We start from the raw sequence: 20,605 nt of genomic DNA, 5'->3' as shown, positions 1-20,605 counted from the left end.
GTCTATTTATTTTCTTGCGTAAATCTGTAATTTAGTCCTCCGCCTCCGTGGCCTTTTCTGGTAAAGTGTTTTTGCACTAGCCTGAATGCTTTTTATCTGGGGGCGGGTAAAAAAAAGTCAAGCAGACTTTTCTGTTTAACAGTGATGCTTTGTCTTGTAATTCATTTGGCCTGGGAAGCAGCTGTCATGGCCAATAACATCCCATAAGAGCTTCTAGATCGGATGAAAATGTTCCAAGAGGAGAACTTTGAAGCACCTTATGAGACATTTAACTGTTAAATCGGTGATCTCCATGAAAAATTGTGCTGAACTTGGTTTTGTGCTGGAATTGGCTTTGGGATCAGTGGATATTCTCTTTGCAATTTGTTGCTTCTTTCCGTTCAGCTTGTGACAGTTTGCTTTTGGCATGTTCGTTTTACCCACTTTATAATCTTTACCAAGGAACATCCAGTTTTCCAGACTTATTGTTCACCGCAGTTTCATCATCTGCCAGCTCATACTCAGATCCTGCACTGACGCTGTCATCGGGACTTTGTGTGTGCCCAAAGTAAAAACTACTATAAGTACCTAAAGATCTTTGATTAGTGTGATGTCATACTGAACGTGATTCAATATGACATTGTAGCCAAAAGCTGTTTTCACAAATCTTAAAATATGACAAGATTATTCAATTATTTTGGCTCAGAAAAAATGCAACAAGAAGATGAGTGTGGTATCTACATGTAGGTCAGATGGATCCTTTCATGATGTCTGGATCATCAAGTTACAGACCCCTGGGACAAATGTTTGCTAGTCCCTGCCCAGCTTGTTTTGATGATCAGACTTCTTTTCTGTCTTCAATAATCAGACATAACATGCAGGATTGTGGACACACGTGTCCTCAGAATAGCTCCAAATTGAGAGCATTGCACTTTAATGAGTCAATAAAAGCTCTAAAGTACCAGAGTCAGAGCCTTTTTTAAAATATAACAATTATATTCTAATGTATGTTTTTGTGCTTGCACATGCACCTGTTGCTATCGTGTCTTCTTTTGTTTCCCCCCCTTTCAGTGCTTCTTGACAGCTCCGCAGCGAGTGCTGAAAAGATAATGAAACAGAGCTCAGAGAGGTGAGTTATTGAGGATATCCTGAACTTCTGTCTGTAAGTGCTCCTGTTTTTGCTGCTGTTATCCACTGTTAGCTGCTATTAGTGAAACATTCTTTGAAGTAGCTCAAATAATGTTGGATTTAGACACTTAGTGAATAAACTCTCAAAACTGATCTGAGAAGTGAATCAAACTGTTAATCCCAGGGGAAGTGTTGGTATATAACCAGTTGTTGTTTAGCTGTTGTCAGCTGTCCGGAGAGGGAGGGTCAATTATTTAATCTGCTGAAAATAAATGAGCATATCTGTGTTAAAAAGTCACAACTTGTCATCTATATGTTGGTCGTGGTCTCTTTTCTGCACATTTTCATTTCTTCAGCAAAGACAGCCTTACATACGGTAATGAAACATGGGTATGAGAATTCATATGTGGTGTCTGAGGTGACAGTACAAATCTAAAAGCCTCGTCCTTTGTATACTTAAAGGATTCATTGTTCATGCCTGTGTATCACAGTACATAATGTTTTTGTACAACCCCCCATGACCATATGAGATCTGACCAGGAGTTGCTTTGATGAACCAGTTAAACAAACAAACCTAAGATTGCTCTCAGCTGAGGCACTCGGATGTGTGGACTGGAGAAAAGCAACAACAAAACCTGACATCACAATGTTTTCATGCAATACATGACTTGGCATCTTGATAAGTGCTTATTCTCCACCTGAGAATTTGATTTGGAAGAATTTAATACATTCAGTACTCACACTGCTCAGCCGGGACATGATGTACATTTTCCAAAAGCATCATCAACTGAATACTGTTTTCCTGGTGAAACATTTATTTCATCTATCATTTACACTAATTTAACCTACACAACAACAAAACAAATCAGAAGTTCCACATTAATCCTACCAGAAGGATTCAAATAAATTATCTTTCAGTTACAAAAGAAAAAACATCAATTTGCTTTAAAAAAAAAGAAAAAGAATAGACTTCAAAACTTTATTCAGCAGATAGTACGCAGTAAAAAGGACTCAAATTTAATCCATAAGAAGATGTTATGCTCCTGTAGTGACAACCGGTTTAATGTGTTAGAAAAGTGAGTTTATTATCATTTGGGGGGATAAATGAGTCATGTACAGTTTGATCGTGTCATTGTGAATCATTGAGTGCTATTCACAGTTCTTTGATCAGCATCTACTGAAACTGAAGTGTCAATAGCTACTTTCAAGTAACACGTTAGTCACATATAAACAGAAAGACTTAAACGCACGGACAACATTCATCTAAAAAACATTGACAGCTAGTGTCCAGATTAGGACTCCTCTCTGATTGGAGTGCATCCCGAGAAAAAACTGTTCTGGAAACTCGTCAGGAGTCGTTTCTTCTTCTTGAGGAAGCTGACTGTTGTTTTGTCCTCTTCATCACCGTTGTCCTCCTGCTCTTCCTCTGCCACCTTCAAGTCTGCGGTGGTGTGTCCCATATCTCCAATTTCTTTTAGCACCTAAAATAGTAAATGAGCACAACACTGTTAGCTGGTTATGCAACATGCAAGACATAAACAGTCTAAGTTTACTCTCGATTTTAAGTGTCAGGATGTTAAAAAAAAAAAGTCTTCTTACTTAAATACAACCTCAGATGAACAACACCCAGTCATTTAACAAAGACAAAGAAAATCCAGAAGCCGTTTGTGGAAAACTGCAAAAATGCATCCCATGATTCAACAGTTTATAGAACCACCTTCTTTCCTAAATGACCTTATTAGCCTCTCACATCGTAGGTCCCCTCCTTTTTTGCTGATATGCTGCGTTTGGTTTTCTCCAAACGTGGTGCTGTGTATCATCACCAAACATCTCCACTTTGGTCGTGTCTGACCACAGGACATTGTTGCAGAAGTCCTGTGGTTTGTTCAGACAAAACTCTGTAAAGCTAAACTGTGATGCTGTGCTCTATTTAGAGAGAAGACACAAACAAGCCACACTGTTTTTTCTTCCTTTTCATTTAGCTGAAGCTGGTAGAGTATGAAGTAGCTCTGGGTTTTTTTTAGTAGTTCCTCTGAGCACTGCACAGTCTTACTGTGGGATGGATTTGCTGGCACGTCCACTCCTGAGAAGACTGGCAACTGCCTTGAATATTTTCCAGGACTTCAGGTTGACCTTGTGACCCTTTCCAGATTGATGGGCAGCAACAATTGTTCTCCAAGATCATTGATGACGTCTCTCCTGCGTGTGCTAGCATACACCTGAATGACCAGAGCTGCAAACTGCCTAAACGTCTGCTTTCAGAGGAGCTCTCACCTACTGATAATCCAATAATCAACTCAATTTGATTATCAGCACCTGGATGCTACTTACACTCTTAATTCCTCTGGAAACTGTACAAGTGCACTTTTCACAAAAAACTTTGGCATTTTGACATTGCTAAAAAAACAAAACAAAACAAAACAAAACAAAACAACCCCAATAAGGTGCAGTATCCCACGTGTTCATCTCTCGTTGTACTTAAATCATTTAGACCCTCTCAAGGATCAGATCCTCCCCCCCTTATCTTGATACTTAAAATCTTAGAACTGATGATTTATACGACTGTAGCAGTTTTTTCTCGCTGCAATTCTATATTTCTACAGTTGAGTTGCCTCATTGAATGAGAAAACTAATGTTAACTAATGTAACTGAGAAATATGTTTACATTCACTCACACGCAGCCTTGGTACAAAGTCCTGTGCATGCCAGTCAACTCTTGTTCTTACCTTTTTTGTGGGAGTGCAAGACGGCGGCTTGAAGAACGTATTGTTGCCTGGACTGGAATCCTGAAGAGATAGAGAGTCTCGGGAAGTGCTTTCTGTGGAGCTTGCATCCTGAAATAATGAACAGTCCCAAATTCAGAACAATGCTCACTGATAGAAATATGCTGGGCAGTGAAAGCCAGACCTGACTACACAGAAACACACCTCTTAGGCTAACATTCACTTCAGTTCTGAGTCTTATTTTCACTTCTTAGGTTTTCAATCATTTTCATTATGAAACAACATGTTTATTGTATAATACACACTATAAAAATCCATCCCAGAAGCGTGCAGGAAATGGCCTGAAATTAAACTGACAACCAAACACTGTGGGGATCCAGTTTTACTCTTTCACTGCATTAAAAAAAATACATGTTGTTTCTAGTACATCAGGCCAGACTTCGGTGGCTGATCTCTAAACTCTTTGTGATGCAATTAATGAGTAAAACTGGAGCCCTGCAGCATATGAGCTTTTATTCTCTTCTAAAGCAGTTAGTAAAAGTTCATTTTAAGCACATTTTTCATACATGAAACTGGTGTGAAATCTGATTCTTATATATTTCTACCCCAAAAGCTAAGAGTGACTGCTATGCTTGTGCAGCTCTAAATCTGCACGGAAATCTTACATCTACACCAACAACCCATTATTTATCCCAAATTAAGAACAGGGAGCAAGAATGAGGAAAAACCTGCCTCAGCGGGCACCTGGTTATCCATATTTCGACACTTCTCGTGATCACATTGGCAGTTCTCCCCACATGTCATCTTCCCTTTGCGGCACCTGCACTGCTTGTTGCTGCAGCGACCTTTACACGCACACTAAAAGAAGAGAAACCAGGTTCATAGGCCTTCTATCCTGATGCAAACCGTTTCATTTCTGTTTTGGTCTGAAATATGTGACATTTTCAAAGAAATGACATGATGATAAGATGCACATGATTTGTTTTCACTGTGGACAGTCTGTTTCTATAAGATCAAGGAGTTCAATTCAAAAAAAGTGCCAGACTCCTCTTCCCGTCTTACCCCGGTTTGTTTCGGTTTCTTTGAGACTCTGCGTCCTCTCTCCTGTTTCTCAGGTCGCCACTCTTCCGTTTCCTCCTTGTTTTCGTCCTCGCTGAGTGACATCAGCTCTTCGATGTTGATGGTCGCATTCAGCTGCGCTTTAGCTGTGGTAAAGCGCCTTGATTTAGGCTACAGAGAAAGCACCATGTTATGTTCAAATAATCATAAATTGAAGCTACTTCAAGTAAATCTGCAAGAAAAACTTACCTTTGGAGGGACGTACTCAAACGAATCATCTGGGTTGTTTTCTTTGTTGGTTTTAGGCACAAGGATTTTCTTCTCACTTGCCAGGTGCACCATTGAGAGTTTCTGCAGACACGGGCAGGTTTAGGTTAGTCATATAACTTAGGTGAAGAGAATTGCAATGCTTTTTTTTGCTTTTCACTATTCAAACCTGCACTGCAGAACTTTTATTTCTTCCTTCTGGCAGTGAGTGAAATTACACAAATACTTTCTTTATGACAGGGTTTCTTTTCATCTAGGCAAACACTTTTTTCAACATTTCCAGCATACAGGTAGTAACTGTAGTCTACTCTGTCTCCACTGCAGCACTTAGCGCCCTCGTCAATAACAATCAAAGACTAGTATGATGCAAAATATGTAGAGATAAGGACATAATCAGGATTGCATGAACGTCTTTAGGGGGGCCTTAAATAATTCCACTTAATTTTATTTATAAAACACCAAAACAACAGTCACCTCAATGCGCTTTATATTGTAAGGAAAAACCCAACCATAGTAGAGAGAAAACCCGAGTAATCAGAAATTTCCCTTTTGAGCAAGCACTTGGCAACAGTGGGAAAGAAAAACTCCCTTTTTAACAGAAAGAAACCTCTGGCAGAGCCAGGCTCAGGGAGGGGCCGCCATCTGCTGCAATTGAGTGCTTTAAAAATTTAATAAGAGAAAACAGACTGCCATACTTAACTGGCTGAACAACTGGCTAGTCATGACAACAGAAATATAATGACATTGGAGGGAAAAAAAGAACAACAACAACAAAAAACACCATTACCCGTCTGTACTCTTCATTCTGCTCCACCAGTTTCTGGTTCTGCTCGCTTAATTCCCGTAGCTTTTCAAGCTCTTCCTCCTATAATGATATTACAACATAAGCTCTGGGCACAACTCTGCATTAATTAATTAAAACAAAGAAAGCTAAAGTTAATTAAACCACAAACGGCTGTAAAATCTGTCCAGACAAACCTGAACATTGAGGCGCTGCAGGAGCTCCTTCTCCTTTGAACTCTCCTTGATGGTGAAGTTTGTTTCGTCTGAATCTTCACCGATAGGTTTGTTCTGAAGCTGGTTAAGGAGGTAAAGAACCTGAAGAAACAAGGTAGAAAGGTAAATATATGGAGCTGCGACAGGTCAATATTTTTGAGTCTAAAGCGAGCCCATCTATGAAGCACCTTCTCTTGATGCCTCTGCTCGAGTTCAACCAGCTGCTGCTGGTGCTCCATGTCCATGGTGGACATGACATTTCTCTCTTCAGCCAGCATCTTCCTTAAGTCTTGTGCATTTGCCTTTTCCTGTGTCACCTCGCTCTCTAGCTTGGCATGGGCTGTTTTAGCAGAAACCAACTTAAAAAAGAAAAAAATATTAGATTTTCTTTTCTAAACCAAACACCATTAAGTGATTTGACTATTGTACAATTAAACAATTCAGTTATGGTCATGGAATATATGCATGCATTCTCATTTCATTTTATCTACCTCTGACATCAGGACCTTGAGGGCACACTTGGTCTCAACTATACTGGTGATGTTGTCTATGCGTTGCTTAAAACGTCCCTCGCTGTCTGCAGCGAGAACTTTCTGCTGCAGGTCCGCTATCTGGGCATTCCTGTGAAGGTGCAAATCACTCTGCAGATCTTATAAAACCTTTAACGTGTAGCATATACGCACAAAACAAACGCAAACAGCATTTTAGTCCAAATAAAACAAGCTTGTACATAGCTTCGTTAGCAGGATTTTGCTAATACAGCGGACCTTTTAGCTTGAGTACAGAACCTTTGGCCACAAGTGCAGCATGTGTGATCGTTTGTTCTGGAAAAACAGCCTAAAAGAAAAATGAAGATACCGACTGTGGCTGAGAAACCAGAGAGAACCAAGTTACTGGTTGTTGACAACATTTACACGACTGACCTTCGCTATTTGCATGAACCAAGAAAAAGAAGTATATTAAACGTTTGCGAATTTATTGCAATATTAAAATGATAAAGTGACAGCTCACACATGTTGCATTTAAGTACAGTTATTACTAAAATTGCAACAACTGTACTTAAATGCAACATCAGATGTTTCTTTGCAGCCCTGAACCCTTGGTTTGGTGTAAGTTTGGCATAAACTGGACTCCAAACTTATCTTTTGCTAAAAGCTTGAGAGGCTTCAAGGAAAATCGAAAAACAAACAAACAAACAAAAAAACCCCTGAAATAATCAGTGAACAAATTCAGGGTTTTTTTTTTTTGTTTTTTTTTTAAAAACACTATTACTTATTACAGAGAGCATCTTAGAAATAGACAATAGAGTTTTTTTCACATATAAAGGGGGGAAAAAGGGCTGCTTGAAATAGTCATTAAATCACACAAACAGTTTGGACCACAGACAGTAAAAAATATGGATGTACTTTCAGGTTGGAAAAATTCAGCCAATGGGCAAGTGCCTAAAACCTGCATTCTTTGTGAAGGCCATCAGGTGGCAGTAGTTGCAATTAGGCACATAGGCTTTTGGTCCTATAGAAGTCTATGAGAAATCAGCTTTCTGGCCTCACCTCTGTAAACACTTTGCTGCTAGGTTTATGTCCTCAGTTACTAACGACTTCTCAATCACAGGTCATTAGCCACTACAATGCTTTCAGACCCACCCCTCCTCGTCACTTTTGTAACCAAGATGACAGCAGCAGAGACGCTCATCTAAGTGGCCTCGAAACAGAATGAAGCCAGTGGAACTTATCAAACCAAAGGAAATGTCATGGCAGCTAGGTATTATACTGTCTGGTTTTGACAGACTGAGGTGTCTTGTTTGGCTGGTTTTCATGACTCACCTGAGGCCAATTTCTGTCTCCAGGTTCTCCACCTGTTTCGTCAGAGGGGTTTCCAGCGCCCCCTGGCTCTCCAGTTCAGATATGATCAGTGTCCGACGCTGCATGGAGAGATGACATAAAGTAAATGATTTAACCACATTTCTCTGCATCCATGTCACTTTAACTATTTTATTTAAAAAAGAAAACACTTAATTAGATTTATAGACAAACTCTGCTTTAATGGTCCCCAGAGGAATGTTTATAATTATAGCCAATCAGAGTTCACTGATAGATGATGGCTGTCTCTGCTGTAGCAGAGATGTTTACAGAGTTGCTATTAAAACTAAGAGTTAAGCAAGTTGGTTTTGCATTTAACTCATGTAAATAAGTCACTGTGAATGGATCCAAAATGGACACGATGAGCTGGAAAATAACCACATCTAAATTGGATCTGGTCCTCATCCGGTCTGAATCTGTGGTTCTCATCTGTTCAGATGAGTTCAGTCTTTGAATTTCACACATTGTACCTTTCAAAATATTGTTTAACATCATTTAAAGGCCGATTTATTGAATGCTGCCTGCTGCAGTCTGAATTTAAAAGGTCACAAACATATTTAAGAATCATTCAGCTTCATCTGGAAGATCTCAACTGTGACAGACATTTTTCCATCATTGTGAGCGATTACAACACAACAAATGGTTGATTATTGATCAGCGTGTTACATGTTTAAACACTTACACAGCTCTGTTTCTATCTAGAGAAACAGAGTTAGACACTAAAGATTTTATCCTGAGGCGATTATAAATATACAGTGTAATGACAACTGTCTCTGTCCTTCTATCACTCATTTATTATTCAACTGCTCATGTTACTTAAAAAAAACTTTAGCAAACAAACGGCAAGCTAACGTGTTCTTGAGATTTCAGCGTGTGTAAAAATGTAAACTTCTGTAGCTTAATTGGCTCCACTCTGATCTTTGATAGCCACTTTGTGAATGAGGATATTAAACAGTGTCAGACAGCTGGTTCAGGTGTAGCCAGAGGGCAGAGTCAGAGAGAAACACCAAAGTTTGCAAAAGAAAGCCCGTCAAAGAGTCCGTTTCCACAGTAACCAGCTTAGATCTTAAACCCAGCTAATCCCAGGGTTATCAAACTCAGTGTTGTTAGCCAAACCTGGCACTGAAACAGGGCCTTGCTGCATGTTTCGTTTTCTATAACAACTGTACAGATGTGTCAGCTCACCCTGATTTTGGGAGCCGGCCTCTCCCCAGCCTCCAGCTGCTGTTTGAGGTGGTTGATCTCCTGAGCCAAAACCTTCCTGTCCTCCAGAAGATCATTGAGATGGCGCCGGGCCTCCTCCGTGCTAACCATCACCTCCACCTCGTTGAGAAACCATGTCTGATGACAGAAAAGGAAAACTGTTCATATTGTGAAACTTTAAGTCAGAGTTATCTCCAACACAAAATATTTGACCATTTCTCAAGAATCATGTTTTTCTACCTTCACTCTCGCAGCTGCTCCCTCCATGCCTTTGTTCTGGGCATCTTTGCGCTTCTCTGCTACCTCACTTCTCTTCTGTAGAGCATCTTTTAATCTCTTGTTTGCAGCTGCAGCCTTTAAGCAAAAAAAAAGAGCACCTCATAAACAGCTACAAACCTTTTCCAGTGATTCTTCAACCCTATGAACACAAAAATTTCAAATGGTAAAAAACAAACTGTGCAACAGTGAATGGCCACACCTCTTCGGTTTTACGACGCAGGACGTTGGCTTGTTTCTGAAAATCTCTCTCCAGTTTAAGCAGCTCATACTGCCGTTTACGATCCTGCAAAAAAATACAAAATAAACGGATTACAGAAGTCAAAGAACCTCCAGAATAAACAGGTTTTTGACAAGAAAAGGCTAGAGAGTGCAACAACTGAAGTCATCCCTCTTATGTCTCCATAAGAGTCTTATCTCTACTCACCTTCTCCTTCAGCTGCAGTACCTCCCTGTCCTTTTTGTTCTTCCACTGCCTGAATTTCTCAGAGTCCTCTCTCATCTGCCGCATTAGCTGTGTACGTTGGGTCTTCATAGCCTGTGAGAACACAGCGACATTTGAAACTTGTGTCTGTAGTTACTCAAACGCTTTAAAGAAAAACAAAGCTCAGAGTACACGCGATGACGCCATGTGACAAAAGGTTTCTGTACTGCATGCTCACAAAGTGCCATATAATGCAGAAGAGAAATATGTTACTGAACAAAGATAATAGATAAACTATTACATCTATTACTGAGGCTGCTTGATGATCCAAAAATGACTCATCAGTTACATGGTGGCTCTCATCACATTGACTTAATTAGTTTCTGACTATAAAAACAATATCTGAAAACTCTGCCAGAGATTTTTAATATAAACAAAAACTATAATTGTCTGATATGGAGATACGATCACAGGCTCTCGTGTGTGATCTGCAGACAAATCAGCTGCAGGCAGCAGTTAATGATCCTTCCAAAGGTTCACAACTTGTGATCTTGTTACAATTTTAGCTTTCACTAGACAGAAAGAGAGCCTTTGTTCATCAAGACTTGTCATCATGGCTGAAGCCAAATAAACTGTTTGTTAGTTTGCGATTTTATGAAGGAAAAAGTAATTAAAAAAAATAAATAAATAAAAAAAAAAAAAAAAAAAAAAAAGCTGCTCTAAAGTATTTCTCCCATTAAAAATAGCCAACACAAAAACGGTAAAGAAGGAGATCAAATTTTTTAAAAACGAAAAGAAAGAGGTAAATATGACATAAAGCAATTCTAAACCTAAAATAAAAGCATGTATTGTATAACAGGCCAGTTGAGATTTGGATTGGTATCACAAGAACTTTGTAATGAAAACGAATCTAAAGAGTTTAAAAAAAAAAAAAATAAAAAAATCAACCATCTTGTTTTCATAATCCCCTAAAGCCAAAAAGCACAATTAGAAATAAGATTTAACTAATAGCCCAGCCCTACACCCTGCTTTTACAGGACTCAGTGTTAGATTAAGCATCTCAGCTGTGGTTTATATCACAATTCCCAACTGTGTTGTTTTGTCTCATACTTCAATTTAAAGATCAGTTTAAAAAACAAAACAAAACAAAACCCATGCCACACAAAATATTCAACACACCATTAAAGGAAAATAAACCGTTACCTGTATTTCCTCCATGAGCTTGCTAACTTTCTGAACAGACGACTCTTTGAGTTTCAACAGTTTGGACTGCTCGAGAAGTTTCTTCTTCATGTCTACCAGCTGGCTCTCAAGCTCCTGCAGTCTCTTCCTCCGTTGCTCGCTGAGCCTGGGCGAGAATGGTGGAGTCAAGTCAGGTCAAGTATAAGAACCTGCACGTATATTACAACAAGCACCAAAACAAAGAAAGGGCTTTCCTACTTAGCCTGGTTGGTGTCTTTCTTTGCAGACTGAAGGGCCAAAACGAGTTCCTCTTTCTCCTTCTGCAGTGAATCCACAGCAGACTGTAGAGTTTGTACATTTTTCTGGAAGAGAGTCCGAAAGATTAAAATGTGTCTACCGTTTCATGATATTTTGAAATATGGCTTACACGTATTTGCACTACACTTTGAGATCTGTGTATGTGACAGCCTCTACTAATAAAACCATTTAGAATTTGTTATTCAAGTGGAAACGTCTGCAAAGTTTAAAAATGCCAATAATAAACTGTGACTTGGCAGTCAATAACACCTCGCTTAAACTTGTCTACTGTAGTGAGATGACAGTTAAGTGACTCTGTAATGCTGACCTGGTGCTCAGATTGCATCGGCTCCAGCTGGCTGTCATTTTGGCACATTTTTTTAACAAATGCTTCTTTCAGGCTTAAGACTTTGTTAAGCTCAATCAGCTCCTTGGAGAGCTGGGCTTGCCGCAATGCATGATGGGCTGTGAAGGCTTCTGGGGAGTCCTTTAGGGCAGTGGCATCCTATTTGGAGAGTATTAGAGTTGGAAAACATCTAAAATTACATCTGGTTCAGTCTTCAGTCAAGTTAGTTTGGCCAAGATAAAAGAAATGTGATGCTCCGCTACTCGTGGAAGATACGTTAAGAAAACAAAACTGAAAACATACTGATGGGGATCCCTCTGGTGAACATTTATTGCCATTCCCAGACACTTCAGGTAAATCCTCTCCTGCAGCCACTGCATCAATGGAGGCGGCGATGCCCGCACTCTCATTCTGACAAAGCAAACAAGGAGTAAACCATAACATTCAAGAAGAATATTCAAATTTAATAGTGGAAAAATTGAAGAATTGCAAAATAGTTTAATAACACAGCAGCAAAAGAAAGTTGTCATCAAATTTATTTAACCCATTTCTTTCTATATTTAACATCAGGCAAAGCTCTCTATTTAAAAAAGAAGCACCAATTTACTCTATTATTACTTGACTTATATTTCTTTGACTGGATTGTAATGTAAGAAGACATCCATACTTTGAGCTCCAAGATGATGTTTTGCAGATTCTTCATCACTTCAACATTCTCCTTGAGCTCCTGGTCCTCCAGCGTTTTCATCACTTTCTCCAGATCTACAGTACATCTGAAAAACCATCGGACATCAATGTGACTCAGTGGATTTGTTGACAAGCTGAAATCCTGAGTCAAATTAAAAAATGAAACTGCTTTTTGTAGGAACAGATTTCAGCACAGCTACTGTTAAAGCTTTTTGAGACCTCTTCTAAAGCTTTGCTGGCTTTTTGCTTTAGCAAACTCACGCTGCATGGTGCCGCAGTTGCTCCAGCTTGCTTTGCATTTTCTCATTTGCTTGCTCTGTCTACAAAATAAAACAAACAGCATATAAAAACTATGATGATGCAAAACAGTGGAAATGTAAGAAAGAAACTAAGGTCAAAAGATCAACTGTAAATAATTTGCAACTGTTTTTGTTCGTGTCAAATCCAATCCTTTTGTTTTCATAAGCAGTAATAACAGGATGCTGCTGTGACCAGGCTCACCATAATGATCTTCTCAAACATGTGGGCCGTCTGTCCAGCTGCCTCACTCAGCTCTCTGCTCAGTTTATTGTTCTCATCCCGCAGAGCGCGGTTTCGTTCCAGCAGTTTAGTCACGTTCTCTGCACTCTCTGACCTGCAACAGGGGCAACTATTATGGCCTTTTGCTTTATAGGTGATGTTTATCCTGGCTGCATTTATTTGGCATCCTCTTTGAACCCTGAGGTTTACTGAGAAAGCTGTCTTACCCAGAGAGCACCGGAGCTACTCCTCCACGTGCATGAAGTAGCATCACCTGCAGCTCTTGGACCTACACCAGGGTACCATTGAAAACATTTGGAACATGCTTTAATCTTTTTCAAACTAAACCACTCAATGAAAAACTGCAACACTAGTAATTTGAGTGCTGATGATAATGAGGGCCAACACCCATTTTTGCACCTGTTGTTTCAAGCGGTTCATTTCTGCAGCTCTGGGGTCGATGTTGACAACTGGTTTATTTTTAATCTTGCGAGCTCTGTCAGCATATCGCAGCGTGTTGATGGTTTCCTCCATGTTGGAGTCTGCAGGACTGACGCAAGCAATCATCAAAGTGTGGCTGTTGCCTCCCAGAGAATCTGAGGACAAACACACATATACATGTATACGTTTACAGGGGTGCAGTTAAGTTCTACAATGCATTGTTACCACTTTGAACACCCGTAGCTTTTCTCCCTCAAATAAATAAAAACCTAAGCTTAATGCGAATCCTGTTCAAGGAGTCTGAAGATGTTTCAGTTTTTCATGGTAATGGAAGTGAAACAAGCAGGAAAAAAGAAAATACCACATACTACAAGCCCTACCATAGAAAGGCATAATGTTTGTGTCTGCTGAAAGTAGAAGCGGGCCTATGTGACAACATCTTATGATCATCTCAGTCATACAGGTCTTTCTGAAAGTAGAATGGCAGCCTCCACTTGCTGTTCAAACCTTGTTTGCAGAATGCAGCCATTCAGAACATAGCTGGCTTAAAGGCCTCATATGAAAGGGACCTTAAAAGTCTTGTTTCAGACAGTGGAAGAATCGAGGAATCACACCAAAGTAGGGCTGCTCAATTAATCGAATTTTAATCACGATTACGATCTGGGCTTTCAACGATCATTAAAAATGACTGAGCCGATTATTAGCCCCTCCCTCATTTATCCGCGACACCTTAAAGGCCGGTCCGTGAAAATATTGTCGGGCATAAACCGGTCCGTGGCGCAAAAAAGGTTGGAGACCGCTGATTAAGAGGACCCGAGGGAAGCTCGGAAAGCTAAGCAGAAGTTATTTGGAGAGTGACTGCCGTTGGTTGAAAAGAGAGTTTAAAAAAAAAAAAAAAAACTTCAGTGGTGTTGCACACCATTTTGTATTATTTTTTAAAGTCATTGTTAACCCTTTAAAGCCGGTCAGAGCAGCACACTCCGTTTTGCGTAACTATTGTTAAATCCCTGTAGAACCTGAACCGTGTAAGCTAGCACAATAATTTGTTTTGCATATGAAACCGGAGGAGTTGTACTTACATCTGATGCCATCAGCTTGTCCTCGGTCACGGTTTCCTTCCACATATAGCTTTGCAAAAATTGCATAAAAAGCGCTTGCAGGAACAAAAACATAATATTCCAGAAACACGCTTTGCCGTTCCTATCAGCTGTTCGTAACACTTCCCACAGTAAAATGATGCACATGCTGTTTTCTTTGCAAATTTGCATCATAGGATTGTTTTTTGTTTTTCCTGCAGTATATAAAAATTGCTGTATCTCCAAAATAAAACTATGAAGACACTCAAAATAAATTTCCTGTGGTGGGAAACTATTTTTTGCAACTTTATTGTATTTAAAGTTTTGAGGGATAAACCTCTTAAATTTCTCCAAGTAGAAATATATGTAAACAAAACAAACGCGATTTTCAATTTTTTTTGTAGTTTATTGCACTTTTTTGCAATTCATGTAATTACTATGCACTTAATGCATACATATTATTAAAATATGGGCTATAACAGTTGTATTGATGTATAGCAACTTGAAATGCTCCCACAAATGGCACTACAGCATGTAAAAAAATAATATAAGCTCTGGTGGACTTGGTTCTATAGTAGGTCTTAAAGGGTTAAATAAATATCGTCAAATAATCGTGATCTCAATTTCAGTGAAAATAATCGTGATTATCATTTTTGCCATAATCGAGCAGCCCTACACCAAAGTCTGGTATAAGCTAAATAAGAATGATTTAAAATGGAATTATCGACTCCAGCAGAGTCCACAAATACAACTTTAAAGGAATCAGGACAAAATATATGACAGATTTAAAATGTTTTAATAAAATTGGTTTTGCTAAAGAATATAATGAGCAAAACAAAGAAACACTTAAAGAAAAAGAAAAGGGCAGCACATATCCAGTTTAACTCAAATTAAATTCATGTTTGTGAATTATGAGTCTTATTTCTTGCATTTTTCTTCAAATTCAAGATTAAAGGTAAATAAAAGCATCACCAATCCTGGACTCCAGGCATCTAAGCCTTCTGAAAACCTAAATAAAACCCTGACTGACTTTGAAAATCCTCACAGTGAGAATGTATCCATGTCTGACCTAATGACCATAATGTAACATCTGGCCATCTACATCAAAGCTTACCTTGCAGCAGGCGGGTGAGCTTAGAGTCTCTGTAAGGAACAAAGGTGTTTTTCTTGCTTTCATCCCCCAAAGCACTGATCACATTTCCCAAAGACAAAAGGCCACGATTGATGCTGATACCTGCACATAAATATGGACGGCATGACCAGAAGTACTGTTATTAAACACAGAAATGTAGCTTAATACACCTTACATAGCAGCACATGTCTCCGTGATAATCGCACATTAAAGGCTTACAACTTTTAACTGATCTTGGTTACCTTCCTTTAAACGATCTCCTTCTGCTTTGGTTTTTTTTTGTCTCTCGGATCCAGCCAGATCCACAAGATGCAACTTTGAAACAACTGAATCAGCCCTGAAACAAAGGATTGTACAAATATTCAGACTGCAGTAGGCAATATTTTGGAAATGCCTGTTGGGTGTTGTAGAATGAGGACGTGCACAAACACACTAACCCAGTTTAAGGGAAAATATTATAGTAGCTTACAAAAGAGAAACACTGAAATTCTGGGCCCACCCTCTGTGTAAATCAACAATTTAGCTGATACAATGTATCTAAAAAGTATTCACAGCGCTTCACTTGTTCCACATTTTGTCATGTTACAGTCTTATTCGAACATGGATTCATTTTTCACCTCAAAATTCAACAAACAAACACCTTATAATGACATTAAAAAACAAGAATATTTGCTGTTAGTTTTAGGTTGTGGTGGTGCCTTCTGTGGTCCTTTTGGTGTTGCTGAGCTGGTGAGTGGATTAGGTTGTTGTTGTTTTTTTTTTAAAGAACGGACTAGATTGTTGATTCAGCAACTTCATACATTTTCTCTCTTTGTCTGATGTATTCACTATGTTTTTATCAGGCTAATTTAGTCGTCTGTTTCATTTGTTCTATTTTGAAACTTAAACGCTTTAGCGGCTGTCTTTTGTGTAGTTTGCAATATTTGCCTTTTATTTATCTGAAAAAGTCTCATGTTCCTTAAGTACATCTACCCTGTTGAACTTATTATGGGAAATAAATATTTAAATAAAAACAAGCTGCTGATTATTTCACATTTTACTTGTGAGCAACGGCACATTTAAATCTTACAAATATAGTTATTTGGCTTATATCGTGATAGATATCGTTATCGCCTGAAATGAAAAAAACATATCGTGATATGAAAAAATCTCATATCGCCCAGCTCTATGAAAAACCAACAAATGCAAGTTCAACAATTGGAATCAACTCCAGATCTTTTATCTGCCTAATCTCTTAATGAGGCAACAAGCAACACCCGGTCATGAAGCAGCTTGTCCAGTTTCTTTTGACACTTTGACAGTGGGGCATTATGTACAAAAACAACTTTAATTCCTAAGCAGTTCATACAGTTCTTTCATAATACCCCTTGAAATAGAACCAAATGCCTCATGTTGAGGATTACATTAAAAAAAACAAACAAAAAAAAACAACAACCTGCTGTGGTGATGTACAAAGGCAAAATAACAGAAACATAGTGTCCAAAGCCGGTTCCAGTAAATCAAAGATTGACAATATAATAACAACCCAAGGCAAAGTTTTTACTGGACAAATGTTAAATTAAAACTGTAACATTTAGAGCAATTCTATAACAAATACCCATAACAGGAATATGAAAATGTACAGAATTCAAATGACTGTCACCTTATATCTGAGCACTGTGAGCAGGTATTCTGTGTCTATATCAGAAAAAAATGTTTGGACAATAAGATGAAACATGTTTTATCAAGGAAAAAGGGAGCCAAACTGACTTATCTGTCCCTCTGCGCTGTTCCAGTGTGATGGTGAAGATAGCATGGGAACGTGAAGAGGCAGCGTTCATGGCTGTGGAGCCCACGGTACGAGCAGAGTTTCCAAGCTCCAGACAGCTCACCATTTCAGGGGCAGAAAATACCTGCTTCTCAGTTAAGCCGACAATCTGGAAAGCAGGACATTTTTAATAAAAGTTCAACTAAAGATGGAGAAAAATGCACATATGTGGTTCAGGTGGGCTGTCAAAAAATTTGAATTTGCTTTTAACATACAAGTCACTCACCTTGATGCCTTCTTTAGGATCTTCCCGAATGCTGATAGCAGGTTTGTCTTTGGATGAACACAGCAAGTCTAATATTTCTTCATTATAAATCTACAATCAAAAGAAAACCTTAACTACTTTACTTTATAGGGCTATTGTACATACACACCACAAACCAAAAACATTCACCAACCTCCAGGTAAGACACTGCCAGACAGAATTCACAGTCTGTCCTTTGCTCCTTTTCTGCAAAGATGCACCTGATAACTCGAGGAATGACTCCAACAGATGGCTCGTTTTCTTGAGCCGTTGTATAGGTTCCTCCCATCGAAAAGGTCTTTCCAGATCCCGTCTGTCCATAGGCAAGAACTGTGGCATGGTAGCCTACAGTAACAATAACATCACATGATGGATGGAGCATAATTAGCTGCAAAATTATTCAATAGATTTAAAGGAATACAAAAAATAAACACAGCTATTTTATTTTTCGAGCCTACATAATCACGTCTCAGGAAGAAGATTAAATCTTAAGACATTCACTTAAAAAGCATCAAGTTAAAAGCTACCTTTGAAAAGCCCAGACAATAAAGGGGAAACCGCTGTACTGAAGACTTCTTCTTGTTCAGCAGTGGGCTCAAATACATAATCATAAGTGAATGCCTTCTCTGTGCCAACAATCACCTGAAACCAAACAAACATGCAGCAGTTTTTACACACAACATGCAATGTAAGTACAAAACGAAAACACAGTGTAGTTTGATTTTGATATATTGTGAGGCATGCCTGTAAAAGAAAGGCAGTTGAGCACCTGTGGCTCCCCAGGGACGAAAGTGAGGCAGGACTGACATCCCTCGTTGATTTCTTTTGGTACTAGTGGGCGACATCGTAAGGCAACTCGCACCGGAATGACCTTCTCATCCTCGTTTGTCATGATGCAATATTCCAATGAATAACTGCAAAACAACAAAATGAAGGGATTACCAAAAAAAGCTGGGCACTGATGTGATTAAAAGGCATGTTACTATATATTTGCAGAACAAATATGTTTAAAAAAAACTTTATAATTTATACAAAATAAAAAAAAGTTCTGAGTACTCAATATTAAGGCAGGTGGTGTAATAGGGACTCCCTGTATGTTCAAATATAAGACTTTACTTTTGCTAGACAATTTGACAGACCAAAAAAACGTCCTAGAAATAAAATAGAAATCTCTTCTGATAGTTTACGGTTACACACTTTATATGGCTGAGTGTCAAACATTTATGCGGTTGTCTTTTTTTTACATAAGTGCTTATTTGTGAAAATGACTTAATAAAACAATGGGTGGTGTCAGTATCTAAAAAATTGCTCCATTATTGACTTCCTATGTTGCGACTCCGTGATCAGTCTCTGTGCACCACAGCTTTCAGCCCTTCTGGAGATTAATCGGAACAAAACAGAGCTGTGCAATGACTCCCTGTCCTGGTGGAAATCTACCATTTTCCACGGAGGGGGTTGTATCGTTGACGATAAATTTTAACTGTTTGTCTGGAGGACACAAACAGCAGCCATACTTTAAGTCCACTCGAGCAATTCACATTTCATAGTTAGCGGTGCTACTTTTCCAGAACAGAAAGCACTACCAAAAATGCATCAAGATGACTGTTAATTAGCTCAGCTGAAACCAGCGACAGCTTAACCGTAGCTAACTAGCGGGAGTTATCAGCAAACATTGACATTAACGTTACCTTCACACGTTTCCTCCAGAGCCAGTGTTTAATTAAGTATAGCGAAAACTACATTCGTTGGTTCTGCCTGATAGACGCTCTCAAATAAACATTAAGCCTTAAATATATCAAATTATTAACGCTAACTTCCTCGACTTTTTAAATTTTACTCAAGTCAGGTCCCTAAGAGGAGTTGTTACTGCCCGCCACTTTCAAACACTCAGCTCCGCCTCCTGTTTCTTCTTCTACTTGTAATTTTACTGCAGAGTCAATGCAGAAACGCAACGCTACCGACCTCTACAGGATAAACGGAAGAGTACAGCGTTAGTACGTTGTTCTGTGTTATCCGTTACACCCTTTCTCCTCAATGTTTCTGAACTTCGAAATATACTTGAAGGTGCGATTAGTAAATGAAATCCCTACTTGATATTTAAATAGCCATACTAAAAAAGTAATTAACCACAGACACAGTGAGGAAAGCACTAGAGTTTTACTGTCCAGGCAACAACACGAAACTCAGTAGCTAAGGTAGAGATGCCAGGATTAATAAACACAAATAAATAAATGAACAAAAGAATGAAAGCGCAAGAGGGGACTATTTGTTTTTTCAAAAAGACAGGAGGAATATAAGGAGAGATGGGTGAGTGACATAACGCCCCACTCGATGAGATGAGTTTTTCAGCCTACAATGGAGAAATGGGGGAGTGACTCTTGTCTGCTGGCTGGAAGAGAAAGGTCATTACGCTGGGAGCCAGAGGGGGAAAACAGCTGAGTCCAGATAAAACGATGATGACAAGGTTTCTGCAGGGAAGACAGAGCTAAGCTGACAATAAGAGCAGCAGAAACTGGGGCACAGATTCACATTGCATTTATGTGTTTCTGATAATATGCAGTAACGTATCATTTTATGACAGTAACCAGTCCAACCAAACACATCAAGGAAATTTATTGAATGAATGGGACAAGTGAGCACATAATTGGACCATATGCAAACTTTGACCTCTGTCAATACTTGGAACTCCTTGGGAGAAGCATAAGCGCCAATAGAGCTTATCCTCACCAGCCAACACAGATGTCTGACTCAGCCCCACCCCTCCTCTGACTGAAGCTCTTGACCTCATATCACATTTTTGCAGTGTGATTAAATGAAATATAATAACACATATCAACCACGGGCATGTCCTATATTCATCCTAAGAATTAGCCACTATCCTGCCATTTCTAAAACCCTACAGTTACGACACACTGACAGTGCTATGAAATAGAGGTATTTTGCAATTGCTCACCATTAAG

At 39.0% G+C, this 20,605-nt stretch overlaps 1 protein-coding gene and 1 long non-coding RNA gene across 2 annotated transcripts; one reads left to right on the top strand and one right to left on the bottom strand.

Moving 5' to 3' along the window:
• Positions 1 to 1,049: 1,049 nt before the first annotated feature.
• LOC146699880 (uncharacterized) lies at positions 1,050 to 7,848 on the top strand. The gene is made up of 2 exons (XR_014922486.1): positions 1,050 to 1,108; positions 7,764 to 7,848. It is a non-coding gene; the product is annotated as an uncharacterized LOC146699880 (long non-coding RNA).
• kif4 (kinesin family member 4) lies at positions 1,900 to 19,558 on the bottom strand. The gene is made up of 31 exons (XM_085469800.1): positions 19,334 to 19,558; positions 18,415 to 18,559; positions 18,173 to 18,287; positions 17,800 to 17,990; positions 17,628 to 17,717; positions 17,344 to 17,510; positions 15,837 to 15,931; positions 15,577 to 15,696; positions 13,366 to 13,541; positions 13,173 to 13,234; positions 12,928 to 13,060; positions 12,688 to 12,746; positions 12,407 to 12,512; positions 12,043 to 12,150; positions 11,722 to 11,898; positions 11,355 to 11,458; positions 11,118 to 11,262; positions 9,918 to 10,028; positions 9,693 to 9,776; positions 9,455 to 9,568; positions 9,197 to 9,352; positions 7,976 to 8,073; positions 6,644 to 6,773; positions 6,341 to 6,511; positions 6,135 to 6,254; positions 5,944 to 6,021; positions 5,139 to 5,240; positions 4,893 to 5,060; positions 4,563 to 4,688; positions 3,834 to 3,941; positions 1,900 to 2,588 (listed from the first exon to the last, which is right to left on the bottom strand). Exons 2-31 carry the CDS (start codon positions 18,535 to 18,537, stop codon positions 2,400 to 2,402), a joined length of 3,726 nt encoding a protein of 1,241 aa, XP_085325926.1. The 5' UTR covers positions 18,538 to 18,559; positions 19,334 to 19,558; the 3' UTR covers positions 1,900 to 2,399.
• Positions 19,559 to 20,605: the final 1,047 nt, after the last annotated feature.

This window comes from Copadichromis virginalis, linkage group LG10 (genome assembly GCF_057382275.1).
Source record: "Copadichromis virginalis isolate Kocher_CV1m ecotype Utaka linkage group LG10, C_Virginalis_male_GT1.1, whole genome shotgun sequence".
Taxonomy (NCBI): domain Eukaryota; kingdom Metazoa; phylum Chordata; class Actinopteri; order Cichliformes; family Cichlidae; genus Copadichromis; species Copadichromis virginalis.
The sequence above is the reverse complement of the archived record's forward strand: the minus strand, read 5'-3'. Positions and strand labels throughout refer to the sequence as shown.